General features: G+C 44.5%; 1 protein-coding gene across 1 annotated transcript; it reads right to left on the bottom strand.

The window, feature by feature from the left end:
• Positions 1-338: 338 nt before the first annotated feature.
• On the bottom strand, positions 339-19154 carry mcm9 (minichromosome maintenance 9 homologous recombination repair factor; the record flags this gene model as incomplete). The annotated part of the gene is made up of 16 exons (XM_083642963.1): positions 339-379; positions 948-1533; positions 1759-2140; positions 2707-2852; positions 6125-6207; positions 7273-7476; positions 9724-9926; positions 10566-10740; positions 11011-11130; positions 12051-12176; positions 13038-13238; positions 14685-14766; positions 16481-16687; positions 17002-17108; positions 18343-18496; positions 18990-19154. The coding sequence occupies 16 exons, from the start codon at positions 19152-19154 to the stop codon at positions 339-341; spliced, it is 2982 nt and encodes a 993-aa protein (XP_083499089.1).
• Between the last annotated feature and the right edge of the window lie 1244 nt (positions 19155-20398).

Here is a 20398-nt window from a genome sequence, read left to right as displayed (position 1 = left end):
GGAGGACGTGTTGGACAATATATACTTTGTGTGTTAGACGTTAGCGTTCTTCCCAGCCTATTGGTCCCACTCCATATTGAAAACATGATCATTTACATCTTCAAAGCTGAACAGAGACAGTCCAGATGGGCCCTTGGAACCAAGAAGAGCACCACCTGGTGGAGGGCCTAGTTCAAAACACTTCCTCTTTTTAAGTTTGACCGTTGTGTCACTGTCACTGGACAGAGTTTTAGTTGACTTTGTGCCTGGTGTCACTTGGTTTCGGCATGCTGATGATATGAGCTCTGAGCTCTGTGTGTGGGGGGGTGGCAGTGCCCCCATTACTTTGCTCAATGTGGCTAGAGACTTGCCTTGTTGTCCTTCAAGGGCGGAGGGACATCTGATGGTAGTGAAAGCACTCTGTTCAGGGTCATTTATAGTTTTCACTTTTTGAGAACTTGACCATTCATTACTGCTTGAGTTAGATTGACTTTTTTGGACTTGAGAGGGAGCAGTGGGTGTTGTTTTTTCTCCTTTCGCTGTAGGCTTCGGGTCTGTGGAAGCCATGAAAGAAAATCTGGAGAGTTTGGCCATGGTGGAAGAGGCCACCATGGACTTAGTCTGGCCAGAGGTGGCAGTTTGTGGACAATCATTGGAAGTGCTTGGATTAGGAGGATTGGTGTAAGCAAAGGTATCTAGTCTAGTATCCTCTGTGTTACTGACTTTGGTTACTTGTTGATGTTTCTGTTCTGTGTCATCACTCGTGTTTATACTACACAATCCTTTCTTTTCTCCTGAATCCTCCTTTTCAAAGGAAAAAACATTCTTACTTAAATGATTGCCTTCCCTTATCTTACCTCCTACATCAGGAGCACTCTCTCTCTCCTCACCGACACGTTGAACTTGATTTTTCCTGCTGCCACCTATAGGTGAATTTGGGTAATGCCGCTGACTCTTCTCACTCTTACCCTTCTCTGGTCTACATGATGTGACTGTGGGTGAGACGGCTGAGTCGTGATTAACTGGCTTGCATTTGCTATTTGGGGCTTTTATGCTGCGGTCACTGTGGAGATATGTTCCGTGTGCGTTTAAACCCGAGCTGGTTTGAGGGTCCTGGTTGTGGATCATCTTCTCCCTTGGCTTGAATGTGAAGCCTGAGAACGTTGTGTGCAGACCTCTCCCTGTGTCGGCTTCAGCTGAGAACTTTGCGTGCAGACCTCTCCCTGTGTCGGCTTCAGCTGAGAACTTTGCGTGCAGACCTCTCCCTGTGTCGGCTTCAGCTGCCACCTGGCAATCCCCAGCAGCAGCTTTCTTAGTCCCAACCCTGCAGTCTTCACTCTCAAGTTGGCCTTCCTCCCCAGAGAGATCCTTCTGACCTCTGTTCTTTGAGGTGCGGTTCTTTCCTGCCGATGTCGTGCTGCTAGCATGGGGAGCTATCACATCTTTCCTGATTTTAATTCCTACCTCTCCCATTTGTCCTCCCTCTTTGTGGCACTGATGAGGACTCCTCTCCAGCTCCCTGAGGCGTTTGTCTCTCAGCTTCTTGGAGACTTTCTGCAATACAGAACCTGCTGGCTCTGGATCTGATGATAGTGAAATTGTATGACTATCTTTTTCTCCGTCTGTCTCACACCGCTTCCTTTTCTTTGGAGTTTTACATTTTGTTTCTATTCTTCTTCTATCCTCATCATTTTTTCCCCTCTCTTCTCCTGAAACAGGGGCGACAGTTTTACCAGGGACCTGATCTGAACTGAATAATATTGACCAATTGTCACTTACCGGCAGCTCAACAGGATGCTGAACAATAATTTCCTTTGCAGTTTGACTGTTGAGTTTGTCAGGTGCTGTGGATATTTCTGAGCAACCTGAGTGTGCGTTGTTTGGTCGTCTCGTGACATCTTCTTGTGTTGAGGTGATGTCTGGGCTGACGGTCAGTGAGTGGAACCAGTCCAAGCCGCTCTCCACTGTGGCCTCATCTGCCGTAAGGTGAGATGTGCTGATATTATGGCTGCTGATGGAGCTCGTGTCTGTGAGTTGATGCTGGTGGTTATTGTTTGGAGGGTCAGACCGGGTGAGTTGATGCTGGTGGTTATTGTTTGGAGGGTCAGACCGGGGCGTCTCTGGAACTGGAGGACAAGAGCCTGGGACATTGCTCTTCAGCCTAGGGGACATACAGATACAGACGGTGATCAGTAACACATTTACTAGGACTGGGTTTGGGGGGGGAAATCCACAATTTTGTTTTTCTTTTCTACCTCCTGTTGGGGTTAAGGAGCTGGTTTGGTTATTGATATGATTATTAATAATTGATCAATTATTAATATTCATACAATTACGAAATTGGTCAGAAAATATGGTAATTCTCTATAAATTAGGGGCACCAGCATGAGATAAGGCTCATGCAACTGTCTATCAGTCTGGTTATGACTTATCGACACCAAACCACATCAAATCAGTCTCGAGTAATAATTGTATTTATACATTCAGAAGGTTAAAGTCTGTACTGGGCTTCTTCACTGCCAATCACAGTTAACGTGTCTACTGTCTATATGCAGGAATAATCAATGGAGGCTCATAGAATGTATGACACAAGCTTTATTTAACCACAACATTAATTTTAGATATCAATATCATAGGTAAACAATCAATCATCACACCTAACTATAAGCTATTAATCACATCTATAGACCAATTTGGAGCTCAGAGAAGTTGAACAGAGTTACTGACCTGGCCAGTCTGTCCATTTCCTTTTGAAGCAGTTTTGGCAGCCTCAGGCCTTCCAGCACGATCCCACACTGAGTCTGATACTGCTGAGTGGGGTCAACAGGAAATGAGGTATGCAAGGCGTTGACATCTCCCAGCAGAGTACCGCCCTAAGAGCAGGAAGGAACCATATAGTTGAACTGAGTACTCTGATGAAACAAGTATCGGGTACAGATAATGTACTTTTTATGAGTACGAGTATCATCAGAGTACAATGTGTCAATATCTGTACACCTGATTAAGGCTGGGTATCGTTTAAAAAATGGCGATACCAAAGGGACGTGGCTAGCGTTTTTAGTGTTTTTGAGTGGCTCCGCTCTAACTTCAGCTAATTCTGGGTTTTTCCCCCTTCAATCGCTACTCAATAAAACCGGACCCATCACCCTCACCATTGACTACTCCACCATCACCCCCTCCCCCCTGGCTCGCAACCTTGGTTTCATCCTGGACCCCACCCTCTCCTTCGATCCCCACGTCAGCTCTGTTGTCAAAACCTCATATTTCCATCTCCGCAATATCGCCAAAGTCAGACACTGCCTCTCCCCCCCCTGCTGCTCAATCCCTCATCCATGCCTCCATCTCCTCCCGCCTCGACTATTGCAACTCCCTCCTCACCGGCATCACCTCCCATTCTCTCCATAGACTCCAGATGGTTCAAAACTCAGCTGCCCGCCTGCTCACTCACACCCGGTCCCGCGATCACATCACCCCTGTCCTCCACTCTCTCCACTGGGTCCCCGTCAAGCAACGTATCGACTTCAAACTACTCCTCCTCACCTTCAAAGCCCTCCACAGCCTAGCACCCCCTACCTGACTGACCTCCTCATCCCCCATCGCCCCTCCCATACACTCCGATCCTCTTCTACTGCCACCCTCATCATCCCCCCATCCAGACTCAAAACCTTTGGTGACCGTGCTTTCTCCCGCGCCGCACCCCGACTTTGGAACTCCCTCCCCTAGACCGTCCGAGACTCTCCCTCACTCCCCACTTTCAAAACCCGACTTAAAACCTATCTGTTCTCCCAAGCTTACAACCTCCCCCACCCCTGACCACCTCCTCCAAACCATCTCCCTCCACCCCCCCCCCCGCTGCCCCTCCCTCCTGTTCTCTTCCTCTCCTCTGCTTCTCCATACAACCTTGCCCTGAACCGCCACTGTTATTTGTACCTGTTCCCTGTATCTGTTCCCTGTATCTGTTGCCTGTTTCTGTTGCTTGTCTTTTTGTTTTACTGTTAAGCGTCTTTGGGTTTTGAAAAGCGCTATATAAAATAAATAAATAATTATTATTATTACTTTCATTGCTCACATCACGCACCAAGACACTGATAAGACAATGGCGAACAATTAGAAACAGAAGGTGGTAAAAATGGGAATGTAACGCCTGAAAACGTCAACCCAACTACGGCTAACGAGGGGTTGCTAGCTGCGTAGCTAAGTGATGCTGGCTCAGAGACCTCGAATGAGACAATCCCTACACGGCACAGCTTATGGGTGCAATCTCAGCCTTACAGAAAACTGTAGAGACTAAATTCATGTGTGAGTGCACATGCTAGCTTCCCTAGAGTCGCTCTGCAAGGCTCTTCAGGACGGATACAATGAGCAGCACAAGAAGCTGGATGACCTCGAATCATGATGGAGACGCCAGAATATCAGGGTTATCGGGATTGCAGAGGGCACGGAGAAAGGAAAGTCGATTGAGTTCATCTCTGATGCGATACTGGGAGCTGATCATTTCTCTGACAAAGTACTGGTGGACAGAGCTCACCGCTCCTTGGCCCCTAAACCAGCCTTCATTGTTGGGCTGCACTACTACCAAAGCCGGGAGCTTATCCTAAAGCTAGCAGCTCAAAAATCTCACAAATCACAATGGAAAGTTTTTAACTACACTGACCTGACGGCGGAGGTGCTTACCAGATGCAGAGAGTTTGATGTCTGGAAGAGATGCAGGGCAACCTCCGTTATCGCTTTTTACACCCAGCACACTTTCTTGTAACAGTGGATGGAGAAACACGGATCTTCGACAACCCAGAGACGGCGGATCGCTTCCTCAGTCAGAGACTACAACACACCGACTCATCAGGGTAAGTTCTTTCTTCCACCATAATAGACTGCAACCAGTGGTGCGTTTGGGTGGTTCTAGAATGTGGGAACTTTCAACACTGAACTGATGATTTTTTTTTTCTTTTGCTGCGTTCAAGGTGTGAACTTTCAGCACACTGGATTGAAGAGTTTTGTTTTGTGACGTTTGCTGCGTTCAGGGTGTTTTCAGAGCGTGGGAACTTTTAGCACTGGTCCGAAGACTTCTGTTCTATGCTGTCTGCTGCGTTCAGGATATTTCCAGAAGGTGGGAACTTTCAGCACTAGATTAAAGCCTGGATTCTGCTCTACACTCTCTCCATAATGAGTACTGTTATAGTAATTAAGTTCACTTACCTCGGGAGTACTCTTATCTCGTGCTGTGCACATAGATGATGAAGTTAACATCAGGGTTGCCAAGGCTAGTACAGCTTTTGGACGTCTACATGACTCAGTATGGGAGAGAAATGGCATCAAGCAGGAGACAAAACCAAAGGTCTACCAGGCTGTCATATTACTCTCATAAATCTCTCAATTTGTCATATTACCAACTCTCCTATATGGGTGTGAAGCCTGGACAGTCTACCAGCGGCAGGAAATTAAACCATCTCCACCTGAGCTGTCTAAGGAAACTGCTGAAGATCAAGTGGCAGGACAGAATCCCTGACACTGAAGTCCTCAGCAAGGCCAACATTCCCACCCTGCTTGCAAACGCACAGCTCAGATAGATTGGCCATGTGACCAGAATGCCCGAAACAAGATTGCCAAAAAAATCTTCTTTGGCGAGCTTAAAAATGGCAAGCGAGCGCAAGGTGGCCCAAAATAGCAAGGACACCCTGAAAGCGTCTTTGAAGAGCTTTGGTTTTGACCTGAAAAGCTGGGAAACCGTAGCTCAGAACCGACCTACCTGGAGAAGAAAAGTCCAGGAAGGTGCGGTCCTCTGTGAGGGCAGGAGAAGCTCATGTGCCATATTGAAGAGGCAGCAGTGCAAATCTGCCAAGGAGGGACGTGTGGCTGCACCTCAGAGCTCTACAATCTCCCTGACCTGTCCAGTGTGCCACAGATAATTCCGGGCTCAGATTGGTCTGTTCAGTCATCTGTGCACTCACCAAAACCAAACGAAATGAGACGTGCCATGGTCATCATCAACTATGATGGACGAACAAGAAGTAGTAATTAAGAGAAAAAAGGGCGATTTTGAGTGCTAAAAACTACCAATAACAACGCTTGCCCCTGCCCTTGCACCGGGCACAAGATAGGGCCCCCTGCCTGTATGTGAGTATGTTGTGTTTGTGTTTTGACTCACCTGCATTGAGCACTCCATGAGACAAACGGCTATCACAGCATCCTCGATGGTGACTGTCTCTCTGTACATCAGCTTCGCATGGGCTGGACAGGAAATATTACATTACGTCATTACGCTTTTATCCAAAACAACTTACAATATCACATTTTGTCAACAGTAGAGAAATCAACTTTGCAACACAATCTAAGACAGCTGCAACTTTTGAAGGTATAGAGCAGCACCTGTAGAAAGTAGATTGAGAAGGATTTTATTTTTTATTTTTTAGAAAGAGATGTTAGTTCAAGATGGGCCCAGGTGGAGCCTGAAAATGGGAAATGAATTGAGGAAACTTGGACATTGTTGCCTACTTGCAATATTATTGTCAATCAAATGTCCCTGTCTCCCCGTTGCAAACACGTTTCTATTTTCCAGTCAACCAAAGAACCAGAATTGCATCAATTAAAAGCTGCAAATCACAGATGTTTTTAACGGGTGTATGATGCGATTGTTGTTGTGAGATGTCCAAATTATGCATGGAAAGAATTGCAGCATGCATTGCGCAAACGGTATTAAAGATACGAGAGGGGAATCTGATTTGATTGCTGTAACGCCTAGGCATTGTCAGGCCACACCTGTGAATAATTCTTGACTTAGACACGCCTATTTGGAGGTTTGCACCGAACGCACAGGCATTTAGTGCGGCAGAGAGAATAGAGAGGCAAAGTGACCGCCTACTTCCTGCTTCAGCACTGTACCAGAGATTTTCATTTTCCCATGGACATTTTCGTAAAATGCTTATAAAAAATAGTTGTACTTCGTCAAACCAAACGGTTCAGCTATATTTAGAATCGGCAGAGACCATAGAACATATCACTCGGACCAAAACAAAACAAAAAATATTTTCTTTAAATCCGTGATTTTCTAACGTTTTGGTCTGAGTGACATGTTATGTGGTCTCTCCTGTTGTATTGGCTGGGCAGGGCCGTGCTAATACCAGCGGTGGAAATGGGCCAATAGTAACTTGAGTGTATAGGTTACATATTTAGAGTTCGTATGGATGTTGGTACAAAACTTAAAAGGAGGGTGAAGTGCTGGTAGAGTGGGTGGTCTGGGTCATGTATGATGGTACATGCTTTGCGGAACAGGCAGTGAATTGAGATGAGGCATACCTTCGGCCAGTCTGCTGAGGCTCTCTAACATGCGGATGGTGGTGCGAGCTGCGTTGCGGCCGTCACTCTGTCTCTGCAGCTGGTAGTAAGAGGCCAGCACGCTGTTAGCCTCCTCAGACACCTCAGGCTGCAGCCGTTTGATCACGCAGAAATAAGCCCTCATCTTCTCCATGGACCACAGCGATGAAGACACACCAGGCACTCCTAGGATGAAGATAAGACTGTACTCTCAACAATGCAACGTATCTTATTCACATTTACGTAGATTCACTTTAATAGCCACAGTAAGTAATCAGATTACAAACGAGGAATTTGACTTAGTGCAAGTATGCAGCGTAGCGGTCACATCAATAGTTGAAGACAACAATATAGAAACCACAACCAAGGCTAGGTTGAAAGACTTGAAAGCGTTGACAAGCCTGTTGGTTATAGCAGGCAACGGCGTTGAGGGCTCTCTGTGACGTTCAAAGTTATTTTCTTACTTACTAACTAGGTCAGGGCCTAAAATTCATTTTGCAAACTGGGGGGGAATTCCCAGCTTATGTTCTTTACTTCAGATAGGGGGGATTTATAGACTTTGGGGTGGGGGGTGGGGGTCATCCGATAGGCCACGCCGTTATTAGAAATAGAAACAGGGCACTCCTTTTTAGCCTACAGTGCCTCATCCTCCTTCCTCTCCTCATCGCTAATTTCTGCCGTACCTCATTCCCCTCGAGGTCTCGCCCGCTTCGCCGTCTTGCAGACGCAGCGGTTGCACAGGGCTCACATGCGCAGCCTCGCCCGCATCACTTGCTCAACTGGCCTGCACTTTACGCAGGGGCAGTTGAGCAATCGTGCTCGCCACGCTGCACGGTTTCCTCTCAATTTTAGTGTGCTGAGATAGGTGTCTTGTTTTATAACAACTAGACATTTTGCATGCTTATGCAGACAGTCATAAATGCTTCCCTGCAGAGGCTATAAGTAGGACTGGTAGAGTTTGTGTAACCGCACTCAGTGAGTGAAAGTGTGTGTGTGTGTGTGTGTGTGTGTGTTGTGTCATGGGGTTGGGCAGCTCGAGCAACACGAGCAATTGTGGGTCACAGCGCCGCCACGCTGTATTTTGAGAATACTTGAATATTGGGGGCGATGTGTCCCCAAAATGCACATTGCTGTATATATTTTGATTACTATAGTAGAGAGAAGCGTCTGCACATCCACTATGCAAACCAGGTGCTAGACTAACAAGGCTATACGTTGAAAAGGAAAAAGTCTGCACTCTGGAGCATACTTAACACATTGACTGCCAGCCGTTTTTTTTTTGCTGTAGGTAGCTTCTGCCAGGCCGTTTTTTGAGGATTCTGGCTCATTTTAAAAGAGCCGAGGATTCTTTTCTGCTTGGAGTTTGTGAACACAAAGTTCAGAAAAGTACTAATAGAATGTGTGCTTTCTCTGTCTAAAAGAGTTAGTTTGTAGAGTTAGTAGTATGTAGATATTAGCCGTTGAGTACAGCATGGTTTCAGTGTCTGAGACAGGAAGCTGAGATAATCGCAGTTTTGTGAAATTCAATCAAACAGGCAGAACAGTCACTTTAACCATTTATTTTTGGCATCAGTGAGAGATCAGACATCCAAACAATATAGTTCCGAACGCCCTCTCCTTCAACTCCTCCCTCCGTGGGCGTGTCTAGTGGCTTTCAGCCTGCGTTTGTCACAAGCGAGTGGTCTGCTGCTGCTGCGAGTTCGAGCAGCCTCCCTCCCTGGCAGCGAGTTTGAGCAGCCTCCCTCCCTGGCAGCGAGTGTGGATAGGTCTCACTCGTCTCTTGGGTTTGAGAGCCCCGATGAAGCCCCGTGCGACTCTAGGCTTATGCAAATTTGCAATCCCCCGTGTGCTGCTGCTGGCGCGGCCCGAGAGCGGCGAGTCTGGTGACTGATGACTGTAAAATCGGCAAGCCATTTCCTTGAGAATGGAGGAAGCAGCCGCGGGAGGCGGCTGCTTTTGGTTGACTTTCTCTCTGTCGGGAGGGCACCGTCGCCACCTAGCTGGTCGGTAAAATAGATTATACACATTCAATACTTCCAATATCTCCATAGGAGACGCGGGGGGCATTGATCCACGTAGCACCGTCAAAAAAAAAAAATGGCAGTCAACGTGTTAAGACTTAGAGGAGTTTTATTGATAACTTTATCAATAAAACTCCTCTAAGTCTTAAGTATGCTCCAGAGTGCAGACTTTTATATTTTGATTACTACCTCAATATACAGTACTGTATATATTTTGATTACTACCTCAATATACAATACTGCATTATATACAACCTCCATGCCAAATTTCAGCCTCATAAGGCGAAAACTGTGCCCACAAAAGGGTAAATGTTATGTGGACCAACCAACAGTGACTTATAGATCTGTGGCCCTGCTGGCCACAGCTAAAAGCAAAACAACAACAATCCATTGAGGTGCAAAGAGTTCCTACCTTTCTCCTCCAGAATGAAGGAGGAGATGATGGAATCCCACTCTGGGTTTCTGGTGTCCAGTAGAACCAAAACCAGGTCAAAGCGGCTAAGCAAAGGGCTGGCAAGAGCCACATTCACAGACACCGGCATATTGGGGTCATACTGGCCTTTAGGGTTGGTGGCAGCCAGAATGGTGGTACGAGTGTTCAGCTTACAAACCATCCTGTAGAAAGAAAGACGAGTGTTCAGCTTAGAAACCATCCTGTAGAAAGAAAGATGAGTGTTCAGCTTAGAAACCATCCTGTAGAAAGAAAGGTGAGTGTTCAGCTTACAAACCATCCTGTAGAAAGAAAGACGAGTGTTCAGCTTAGAAACCATCCTGTAGAAAGAAAGACGAGTGTTCAGCTTAGAAACCATCCTGTAGAAAGAAAGACGAGTGTTCAGCTTAGAAACCATCCTGTAGAAAGAAAGACGAGTGTTCAGCTTAGAAACCATCCTGTAGAAAGAAAGATGAGTGTTCAGCTTAGAAACCATCCTGTAGAAAGAAAGATGAGTGTTCAGCTTAGAAACCATCCTGTAGAAAGAAAGATGAGTGTTCAGCTTAGAAACCATACTGTAGAAAGAAAGATGAGTGTTCAGCTTAGAAACCATCCTGTAGAAAGGAAAACCAGTGTTTCAGCTTACAAACCATACTGTAGAAAGAGTGTTCCTCTAAGAAACCATCCTGTAGAAAGAAAGAGAATGGACTGTTATTCTCCATAATCATTGTGTGTGTGTGTGTGTGTGTGTGTGTGTGTGTGTGTGTGTGTGTGTGTGTGTGTGTGTGTGTGTGTGCGCGCGGCCGCGCGTGAGGTAGTAGTACCCAGCTTTGGCCACACTGATGGTCTGTTGCTCCATGGCTTCGTGGATGCTGGTGCGGTCGTGCTCCTTGATGCTGTTGAACTCATCGATGCAGCAAAGACCTCCATCTGACAACACCAGAGCTCCTGCCTCCAGGTGCCAGTCACCTCCATCCTTCACTGCCGCTACTGTCAGACCTACAACACATCAGCACAGTCACATTTTACCATTAAACCCTTTACTGCTGCTACTGTCAGATGTACAACACATCATCACCATCACATTTGACCATTAAGTCATTCACTGCTGCTACTGTCAGACCTACAAAACTGCAGGAAAACTGGCCGTTGTGATGAAAAATCCATACCATCACAACGCTACCTACAACACATCATCAATTGGCCAGCCAAGGGGCGGGTCATACATCTGGCTTTGTACCTGCACATTTTAGTCTGCAGAGGGCATACCTGCACTTGTGGAGCCAATCCCAGCTGTGAGCACAGAGCGAGGTGTGATCTTAGCTGCATACTTCAGGAACTGAGACTTCCCTGTGCCTGGATCTCCTACCAGCAACATATGAGACTCACCTGAAGACGACAACATCACGATTCAAGATTCACTTTAATAGCCACAGTAAGTAATCCAATTACAAATGAGGAATTTGTCCTGTGTAAAACAAGATGTCCTTGCTTCTTTGATTATAAAGGACTTGGGTGTGCTATATAAACATCATGGAAGTCTCAAAGCACATGGTCCCCTGATAAAACCACACCAGCCATGTAAGGAAAAGGTGCCTCCAAATGAGTCGTTTTGACTTCCGTGATTTGGTGACATCACAAAGTAACACTCATTTAATTTGCCAGCTTACAGAGCCACCCTGCCAATTTAATGTGGAAGACCAAACCTTGTTGTCTGTAGCATAGCTGTGTAGAATGGAAACATTTACAGAAAACAATCAACTGTGCCAAAGATGGATCTATCCCAACACACCATCTTATCATCTTAACTTATCTCATCTCATCAAAACAGCACATAGCTAATGAGGGGAGAGATAGAGCACATAGAGAAGTCCCACAGAGGTTGGATTCTATTTTTTTTGGCAATAGAATTCATAACCTTGTTTTAAAGACCCATGAGTAGGGATATACTACTAAACAGTATATCATCATTACCTCTTCTATTGTTGACATAGTGGGGATGGTTAGTGATTGACTTTGCTGTTTTCTGATCAAGTCTCTCACTTGTAAGTAGTTGAAGAGCTGTTTGCGGGGTATGTTATATTTATCAGCTATTTCTTCAAACGACATCATCACTGACATCACTATCTGGCTCGTATAAATCTCCTACTTTTTGTAATCCCCAAGATTGATATGAACCTCACAGACCTGGCTTTACATAAATAAGTTAGTTGAGATTGAGAAAACAGAATACTCAATATTATAAGTCGAAATGAGATACTTATCTAGTCAATTTAAATAATGTGAAACAAGATTGCTAGAATACTGACCCCTGATCTTTGTTCCAGAAGGATCTGTTCTCTGCACGCCTCCAGCAAGCACCATGGCCACCGCCAGCTTCACCACATACATGCCAAAAACCTGCGGACACAGGCTCAGCAAGACCTGGTTCCTGCCTACACACGCGCGCACACACACACACACACACACACACACACAAATTGAAACATAACATCACACACACGATAACCTGAATTGAAACATAACATAGCTGTTCAATGTGCAAGGCAGGGGCATTTTTATAGTTTGGACTAGGTGTAATGGGCAGACAGGAAGGGCATATCCCCGAAAATTCCCCAATCCTTGAAGGCCCCATTAAGTCAACTGTAATAAAAAAGGTACGGCTGTCCCAGAGTCTATACGTGCCGAAATAGACTCTGGGTTCCCAGATTGGTATGGAGATATATTGCAAATGAGGTTTCTTTAGACATACCCCTTCTCTGAAACAGCCAAATTAGGTCATTCCGAATGGGGGATAAGTGGCATAATAGCCTATAAGTTAAGAATGCTCACTCTGATGGTCATCATATTTGGGGAGGGAAAGACAAGGTGGCTGTACTAGTCTACACCAAATAGTCAGAATGTGAGTAACCCAATAAAGTAAAGTTCATACAAAAATTGCAAGCCTCTAAAACATTGAGATACAATAGTCTAGCAGGAGGGGCCCTCAGATTTTGAGGTACCTCTACGCGAGTTAGAACAAAACACCTTTTTCTTGTTCTCTTCAGGGCCTCCCATTCATGAAATAGATTGACAAGGTCAAAAGCAGCAAGGGGATTTCCTCCAGTGATCCTGAATGTATTCTTTCCAATCCACAAATTCTGCCACCATGTGGCAGTGACAATTGAAAAGAGCAGAAGGTTGGTTGGTTCTTAGACTTGTTGATCTTAGTGATGATACAGCTTTTAGAAGATAGATTTTTGTTTTTTGCTGGACAACCATCCTGTTAGGAATTTGCAGTGAAAATTCTTCCATACCTGCGATCGGGTCATGTTGGTAGCTGTGCCAGAAGTCCTGGAAGTCTTTGTGGATGTCATCCATCAGTAGAGCAGCAGTAGTCTGCTGGTTGTTCACTTCTATGTTGTTAGCTTTGAGGACCAGCTCAACGTCACAGCAAGTGTCCTCGTATAAGGGCTTCCAGCGCTGGTGCATCACCCCGTACACTGTGACATCATCTCCTGGGAATATGGGTGGGACAATATAAGATATTATCGTCTATTGTGATTAATACTCAAAATAATTGTATCGTGGTGAGTTTCCATTAATCGTATCATCGTGAACATCGTCACATGAGAATGAATATCATCTCGAGTCACGAGTGACTTGAAAGCTCACTGACAAGTCGCAGTCAGGGATTCCGCTAGACTTTTTTCTGACAGCCAATGTGGCCGGCAACGCTCCAGAATTCCGGCCATATTGAATATCTACCGGACACTTAAAAAACAAAACAAGACAAACAAAAAACAAACGGATGTTATATAAAATAACGGTTTCCTAAATAAAGGTTTTGAATGCATTTATTTCTCTATAGTCTATTCTTTATAGCCTCTATTAGTCGATCTTTATCCCAGTGTTGTCATTAAGAGGCCAACTGCAGCAAGAATATGTTGGTCGGCATTCAACAGGCATGCATGTTATTCTCAGTAAGGACATTTTCATTATTGAAACACATGACAACACGCACGCTCCTATCTATCTGAATTTGCGGACAATTATGAGCAAATATCTCCTCGACATTGCTTTGATGAAAAAAACAATGCAGCTAAAACATAAATGTCAGGAGACAGTTATTGAGGAGAGGTCTGTGAGCGACTTGAATCTCCAGCAATACGCACCTTCATCTCTCCCACTCTGCACCTGACACCTGTGTCAGCCACTCGCTCTTGGCTCCTATTTGGCTTTATTTGTGGAAAGCATTTTGATTCACCTCCTCATATCATACGAACGCTTTTTACCTCCGCTAGACTAGACTATGTTGGGCGAATAGATAATTTGCTCACGCTTGGTGCCCGACTGCATTTACTTTCGTTCCAGAGTGATGTTTGGTATCCTACTGGAGAGACATTTGTGCTTCTTTGTTGCTGCTAATGGCTATTGTGCCCACTTAGTTATTGCGCGAGTGCTCTCGGTTGTTACAGAATAGTCAAATCTTCCTCTGGGATTGATATGTAGCTGCATCTGCGGTCATTACTCCTGGAGCTTCGGGGACTGTGCCCAGCAGCAGAACTGTTGACTTGTGGTTGACGTCTCTCCCTGAGCATTGTAATTGATCTATTTTTATTTATTTAACCTTTATTTAACCAGATAAAAAGGCAAGATAGAAATCCCTTTTAGAATGCTGACCTGCCCAAGAAGGCAGCAAAACAAACAAACAAAAAATGTCAGGTCTATGTCAAAAACAATACTTACGTCATCGAAAATAATTAAAAATAAATAAAAATAAACATACACAAAAGCACATGACAGAATACATAGTGTTCTAAATCACACATTTCGACAGGAGCAGCTAATAAGGACCTCTGTGATGTTTTGTTTGAAACTAGCCAAAGAAATAAGAGGATCAGTGGAAATGAAATAGCCAACAGTGGCAAACAACTCCTTTAATGGCATGAAACAGCTCTTACCAGATTTGCAACTGTCCACCAGGTCATCTTCCAAGATGACCACCATAGAGCGAGGAATACTGCCCACTAACAGTCTCTGGGCCTGGGGGAAGGGCAGGAGAATCTCTTCAATTTCATTTTTAACCCTCATTTAACCAGAGAAAGAACACAATCTTACTTACAGCAATAGAACTCAACAGTCACGTGACGTTCTGTGATGTCTCCTGGTCCGAAAGACTCTTCCGGACCATTCTCTTTCGGTAAGATAATTCCCCATTCATTTTCTCCATAGACATTTTGAAAAAACCTTATATAAACGAGTTTTAGGCCTGGAACCAAGCGAAAAATAAAAACGGAGAAAAAATTCAAAAATTCAATTCGCAACCCCCCCCCAGCTTTTTTTTGGTAGCTTAATTTATACAGGGGGAGTCTCACTGAGAGCAATGCTCTCTTTTTCAGTGCTCTGTTCACACACACATTCATACCTGGAAGCTACCAATACAACCACAGTCTGATGTGCTGGCCAGCCACTGCTCAGCTCCACTGGAGCGGTTGGGGTCAAGGGCCTTGCTCAAGGGCACCTCAGTGGTGGTCACTTTCCCCACCCAGACTTATCCTGCCGGTCCCGGGGATTGAACAGACACCCTTCCGGCCACAAGCTTGCTTCTCTAACCTTTAGGCCACCACTGCCCCATGGGGGGCAGAAGCGGCTAGAAGCAGAATGTTTTATGATTACTCAGGGTTCCAGGCTTAAAACTTTTTTAAACTTTTTTAAATTATTTTTCCAAATGTCTATGGAGAAAATGAATGGGGAATTGTCTTCTGGACCAGGATACGTCACGGAACGTCACGTGTTGAGCTCTATACCATTTTGACCAATGTAGGACTGGCAGATACCATTTAGGGCTGGTTAAAAAAAAAAAAAAACCATACGAATCGATATTGATTTGAAGGAACTGATATTGATTCATAAATTCCAATATCGATCTTTTAATATAATCTTTTCCTGTGGATACTTGAAGCTTTAACCCCGTTAGACTTGCGTGGTTTGGTTTTTTAGTGCAACGAGATCTGGTAAACATCAATAATTTTAATAATGCACCAGGTTAGACGGTTCCTTCTATAATTTTCAGCATTAGTTCTTTCAGAATCTTGTTCATCCAAGCAAAATTGGTATTGTAACTGAAATAATATTGTCATCGAATCGGAAATTGAATCGAAGTGGGACCTTGTGTATTGGAATTGTATTGAATGTTTAAGCAATTAGAATAGTAGGAGAATCATAGCCCGAAAAATGTGTATGACATGCAGTAATCCTTGCTGTGAATAGGCCCTTTTCACAGCAGCTGTTTTGAGGTGGCAAAGCAGGAAGTAAAGCAGGTGTAACCAATAATATTAATAGCTGGGGACTGGAACACCTAAATGGAATGGAGCCATCCTTAATGGTATTGGTTACACCTGCTTTACTTCAAGATTCAAGATTCAATATGTATTTGCCATGTCAACAAGTTGATTGGGATATGTCTTAGTGAGCTCACATACAAATACAAGCACATAAATTAATGCATTCAGACATTACAAAACAACAATGGAAAGAGCATGATTTGACAATACTGCATTGTAATACATTACTGCAACACTGCAAACACCATAGGAAGGTGGAGGGGGGAGCAGCAACACTAGTATATAGTGTTTAAAGTGCAATGTAGGCCCCCTGGAAAGTGCTACAAGTGCTTACTTCCTGCTTTACCACCTCAAAACTGTTGCTGTGAAATGGGTGTATAGAGGAGAATGAAAAACAAAGAGGCATTAGTTACCTGCTCTTGTATCTTGATCTCCTGGAAGTCCCTGCAGGCCCCAGGCTGGGCTCCTCCAGACAGACAACTGAAGCTGTAGGAGCTGCAGGGCTCAGGAGCGAGGCAGGCCGTGGGTGGTGAGAAGGTATGGAACTGGTCCGGGTCAGCTTGCATGCTGAAAACATGCCGACACTTGGTGCACATGTAATCACGCTCGTACTCCAGGACCTATGAGAGGTGGAGAGGCTTTCATTCATATGGGCTAAACTTTTTTGTTACTGATTTCAAGTCAAACTCAACTTAATCATTGTTTGTTACATTATTATTGTTTATACTGCGACATGTGATGTTGGGCTCATTGTTGAGCACGAGCCATGTAAACTGGATCACATGACACGGCACGTGGATCGAGCGATATTAGATCAGACCCATCCCTAATCATAATGCCCACTTGGAATACCTTTGTGGCCCACAGGTTGGGAATGCCAGATCTAGCAAAATTATAGGAATTCAACAGAGAAAAATATCTGCAGTGGCTTTACCTTGGCAACACTGGTGCGTATAACTGTGCCGGTGACAGACAGGAAGTGACCTACGTCTCTGGACCTGGGGATGGTGTCTCTAGTGAGCTCTGGACACACTGGCAGACCTGCACACACAAGGAGAAGAGGAGCACCAAACTGCAGACTTTAGTAAAATAAGGACATAAACAAATAAACATAAATATAGCCACTAGATGGCAGGGGTCATGTCAGGTTTAGATTACTGTCAGTTTGTACCAGATTAGGCTGTTAAACCAGTTGTGAAGTAGAAAAAGTTAAAATGTGTCAAAATCCTACTTTGTACTGGTTTTACAGACAGAAATGAGCTTAAAGCTATATCTGGCACGATATAGTTGTGGATATTGTTGTGGTGGGGGTGTACCGCAGCGCGGTGAAGGGCTGCTCAGTCTACAGTGAGTGTGGTATGGCTGTTACGTTAAAAGTCAAGCAGAAGGTGGAATTGTTTGATGCCATTTGATGTGTAATGTTACTAGTGATAGTGGCTGATATTAGCGGTCTTTAACCTGGTCACACATGCAGCCCTGCTCCCCAGTGCTTCACAGACTGCCGTTTTGTCAGTCTGACGGCCGCTGCCGATGCGGCAAGGTGTTTTGGAAGCAGATGCGACCTGACGGTACCATCACTTCTCGCTGTGATGTGTGATTTTCCTGGCTGCTGACTTTCCGAAGAGAGGATGCCGCCTCCCCCCCACAACTAAACACGATGCATTTAATCAATCACGTGTCTTGAAAATGACATCTAACCCGTTCTACTCTGCCTCTGATTGGCCTTGATATCGCTCAATCATCAATCAGCTGTCCTGTGTGTTTGAGAGAGAGAGAGAAAGACAGCGGGCCAATGCAGAGTTTTGCGAGGGGGAAAGAATCTGTCAACATCTGATATTTAAAAGTTAAACATTTATTTTGGTATTTAGTTCTTTTGTTTTGTAGAATATTTTTGCTGAATTAGTATCATTATTTGGTTAATTTGAGTACTTATTCAGCTTTTATTTTGAAGGTGCTGGCAGCTGGGGTGCACTCAGGTGAATCTACTTGTATGGGCATAGGCAGGTAGACTCAGTCAAGGCACCAGGAGGAGTTTATGGTTTTTTACCAGGGCAAGAGAGGTGGCAATCCTTTGTCTGTTTGCTTGCAAAAATTGTGAATTAATCTGCAGAACTGTTATACCTGCCTGGACAATTGAGTTATTTCCGTGTGTAAGAGAAGTTATTCCCTGGTGCCTCAGTGGCCTTTGGTTTTGAATATGGTTATTTTTATTTATTGTTTAATTGAGGACAAATCGCCACTACATTGCCCACGTCTCAGTTGACTTGACTCTGACCTGTGATGCGGACATGAAGAATGGGTTTTCCTTTCTGCCGTTCTTGTCCTCCAGATTTATTGCATGTCTGTGACACTGCGTTGGCTGCTCTGTGCAGAGCTTCATCAAAGATAGCCAGGACCTCATCAGGATAGGCATTGAAATAGTCACCAACCTGTGGCCAGAGATAGTAGTTAGAGATGAACACCATATAAGTAGTGCAAATAGATTCTATGTACTAAACGTTGACTGTAGGCAGGACTAGAAACTGATGCGGACGTAAGCACACTTTACATTTTTGTTTTGTTTTACATGAAGAAAACATGGTTGAATTTTGATATAGAAATCCAAATTGTTTTTCCCCCATACAGTACATTGTTAAATAGGTGTACTAGACTTTTAAATAGTTGGTTCGAGTGAAATGTTCTATGGTCTCTCCTGATTCTAAATATAGCTGAATCGTTTGGTTTGACTAAGTAAAACTATTCTTTATAGGCATTTTACAAAATGTCTATGGGAAAATGAATGGGGAATGAAATCCCATGCTCCCATGGGTAGAGTCCAATGCTGAACCCGGAAGAGGGCATGACTTTGGCACTCTATGGAAATGGAGCTGAAATCTTTATTTATGATGCTTTATGAAAAAGGGAAAAAGTAGTTGGCATCACCTCCATATTATCTTCAAACAGCGTCATGGCATTGACCACAAGGGGGCGATGGCTGTCCTCTGTAGGATCAGTGATCATTTGCAGGATGTCATCATGGTGCTGCTCTGTCACGTAGGCCTCAAACACCCGGCCAATTAGGGCCTCCTGCTCCGGGCTGATGGACATGCTGCCTGGAGAGGGCGCTATTTCAGCTGATCACCTGGGAAGGACATGACGTTCATCAACATGTGGTTCACAATGGACTGACAGGACTCTGTATTTAGACAGCTACAGATGATTAGGGGTAGGGGGGCTGCACAATTCATTGGAATTTAATCGAAATAGCAATATGGCCTACTGCCATTTTCAAATCGCAAGGAGCCGCAATGTGTGTTGCGGGAGAAATGTGTCAAAACACCATTTAAAAAAACAGGATCATTTCATTTCATTTAATGTTTATTTGAATAGGGACAGGTGACACGGAGTGGTCATTTGTGTACAAAGTGGGCCAAGGTCATTTTTCAATTTTTTACAGATTATGAAACTGCAGATTGTAAACTTTCAAATGATGTGTCACACATTGAAATCTGAAAATAAAGAAGATATGCTTAGTTATTTGAATGTTGGTACACTTAAAATCAACATTCTGAGAAAATCGCCTTGAAAGGTGGACACATTTTTCACACCTGGACCAGCCAGGTAATGGGAGAGTGAACAATAGCTGCTAATTTACATTAACCACTCCCCATCCACTCCTGTCATCTGTCCCTCCACTGACAGATAGACCAGAACTGCGTCGCGTCTTCAAGCGCCCAGCTCCAAGGCCGCGCCCCTTTTTAGGGGAAACCCACCATAGTAAACGATGGTACAAGAAGCCGAAACCACTTCAAACAAACTATTTAAAACGGTTTAATTTGATAGAGATATGCCGAAGAGTTGCTGTGTTGTTATAGTTTCACTAACAATAAAAAAAAAAAAGGTCTGCGATAGGGTAGGCGCATAGGCGTGACACCGTCAATGTGGACGATGCATGTAACCTGGTGGAAACTGGATACAGTGTTCATATAAGGCAAGTACCTCGTGTCGATGTATCTTGCGCATTCTATGGCCGGCCGAGTTGAAATATATTGTCATGTCATGGTGTCTTTGGGTCATTTATAAAGGAAATGAATTCTGTTATTTTTCTATAGATGTTTTGGGTACTGCTATTTTACATTGAAGTCAACGTGAGTGGCTTGTGTTATCCCCCAAAAAGGGGCGCGGCCTTCAAGTTTTGCAAATTACCCGGATGTGCTGTTCTGGTCTATGGGAGACTGCACAACCCAGTGGCAAACAACTGCTTCTCTTAAGTCAGTGGTTCTCAAAGTGGGGTCCGGGGACCCCCAGGGGTCCTTGAGGGGGTTGAAGGGGGTCCCCAACAAAAGTGGGAT

Source organism: Poromitra crassiceps, assembly GCF_964638095.1.
Source record: "Poromitra crassiceps genome assembly, chromosome: 9".
NCBI lineage: Eukaryota > Metazoa > Chordata > Actinopteri > Beryciformes > Melamphaidae > Poromitra > Poromitra crassiceps.
This window is presented reverse-complemented; position numbering and strand designations above follow the sequence as displayed.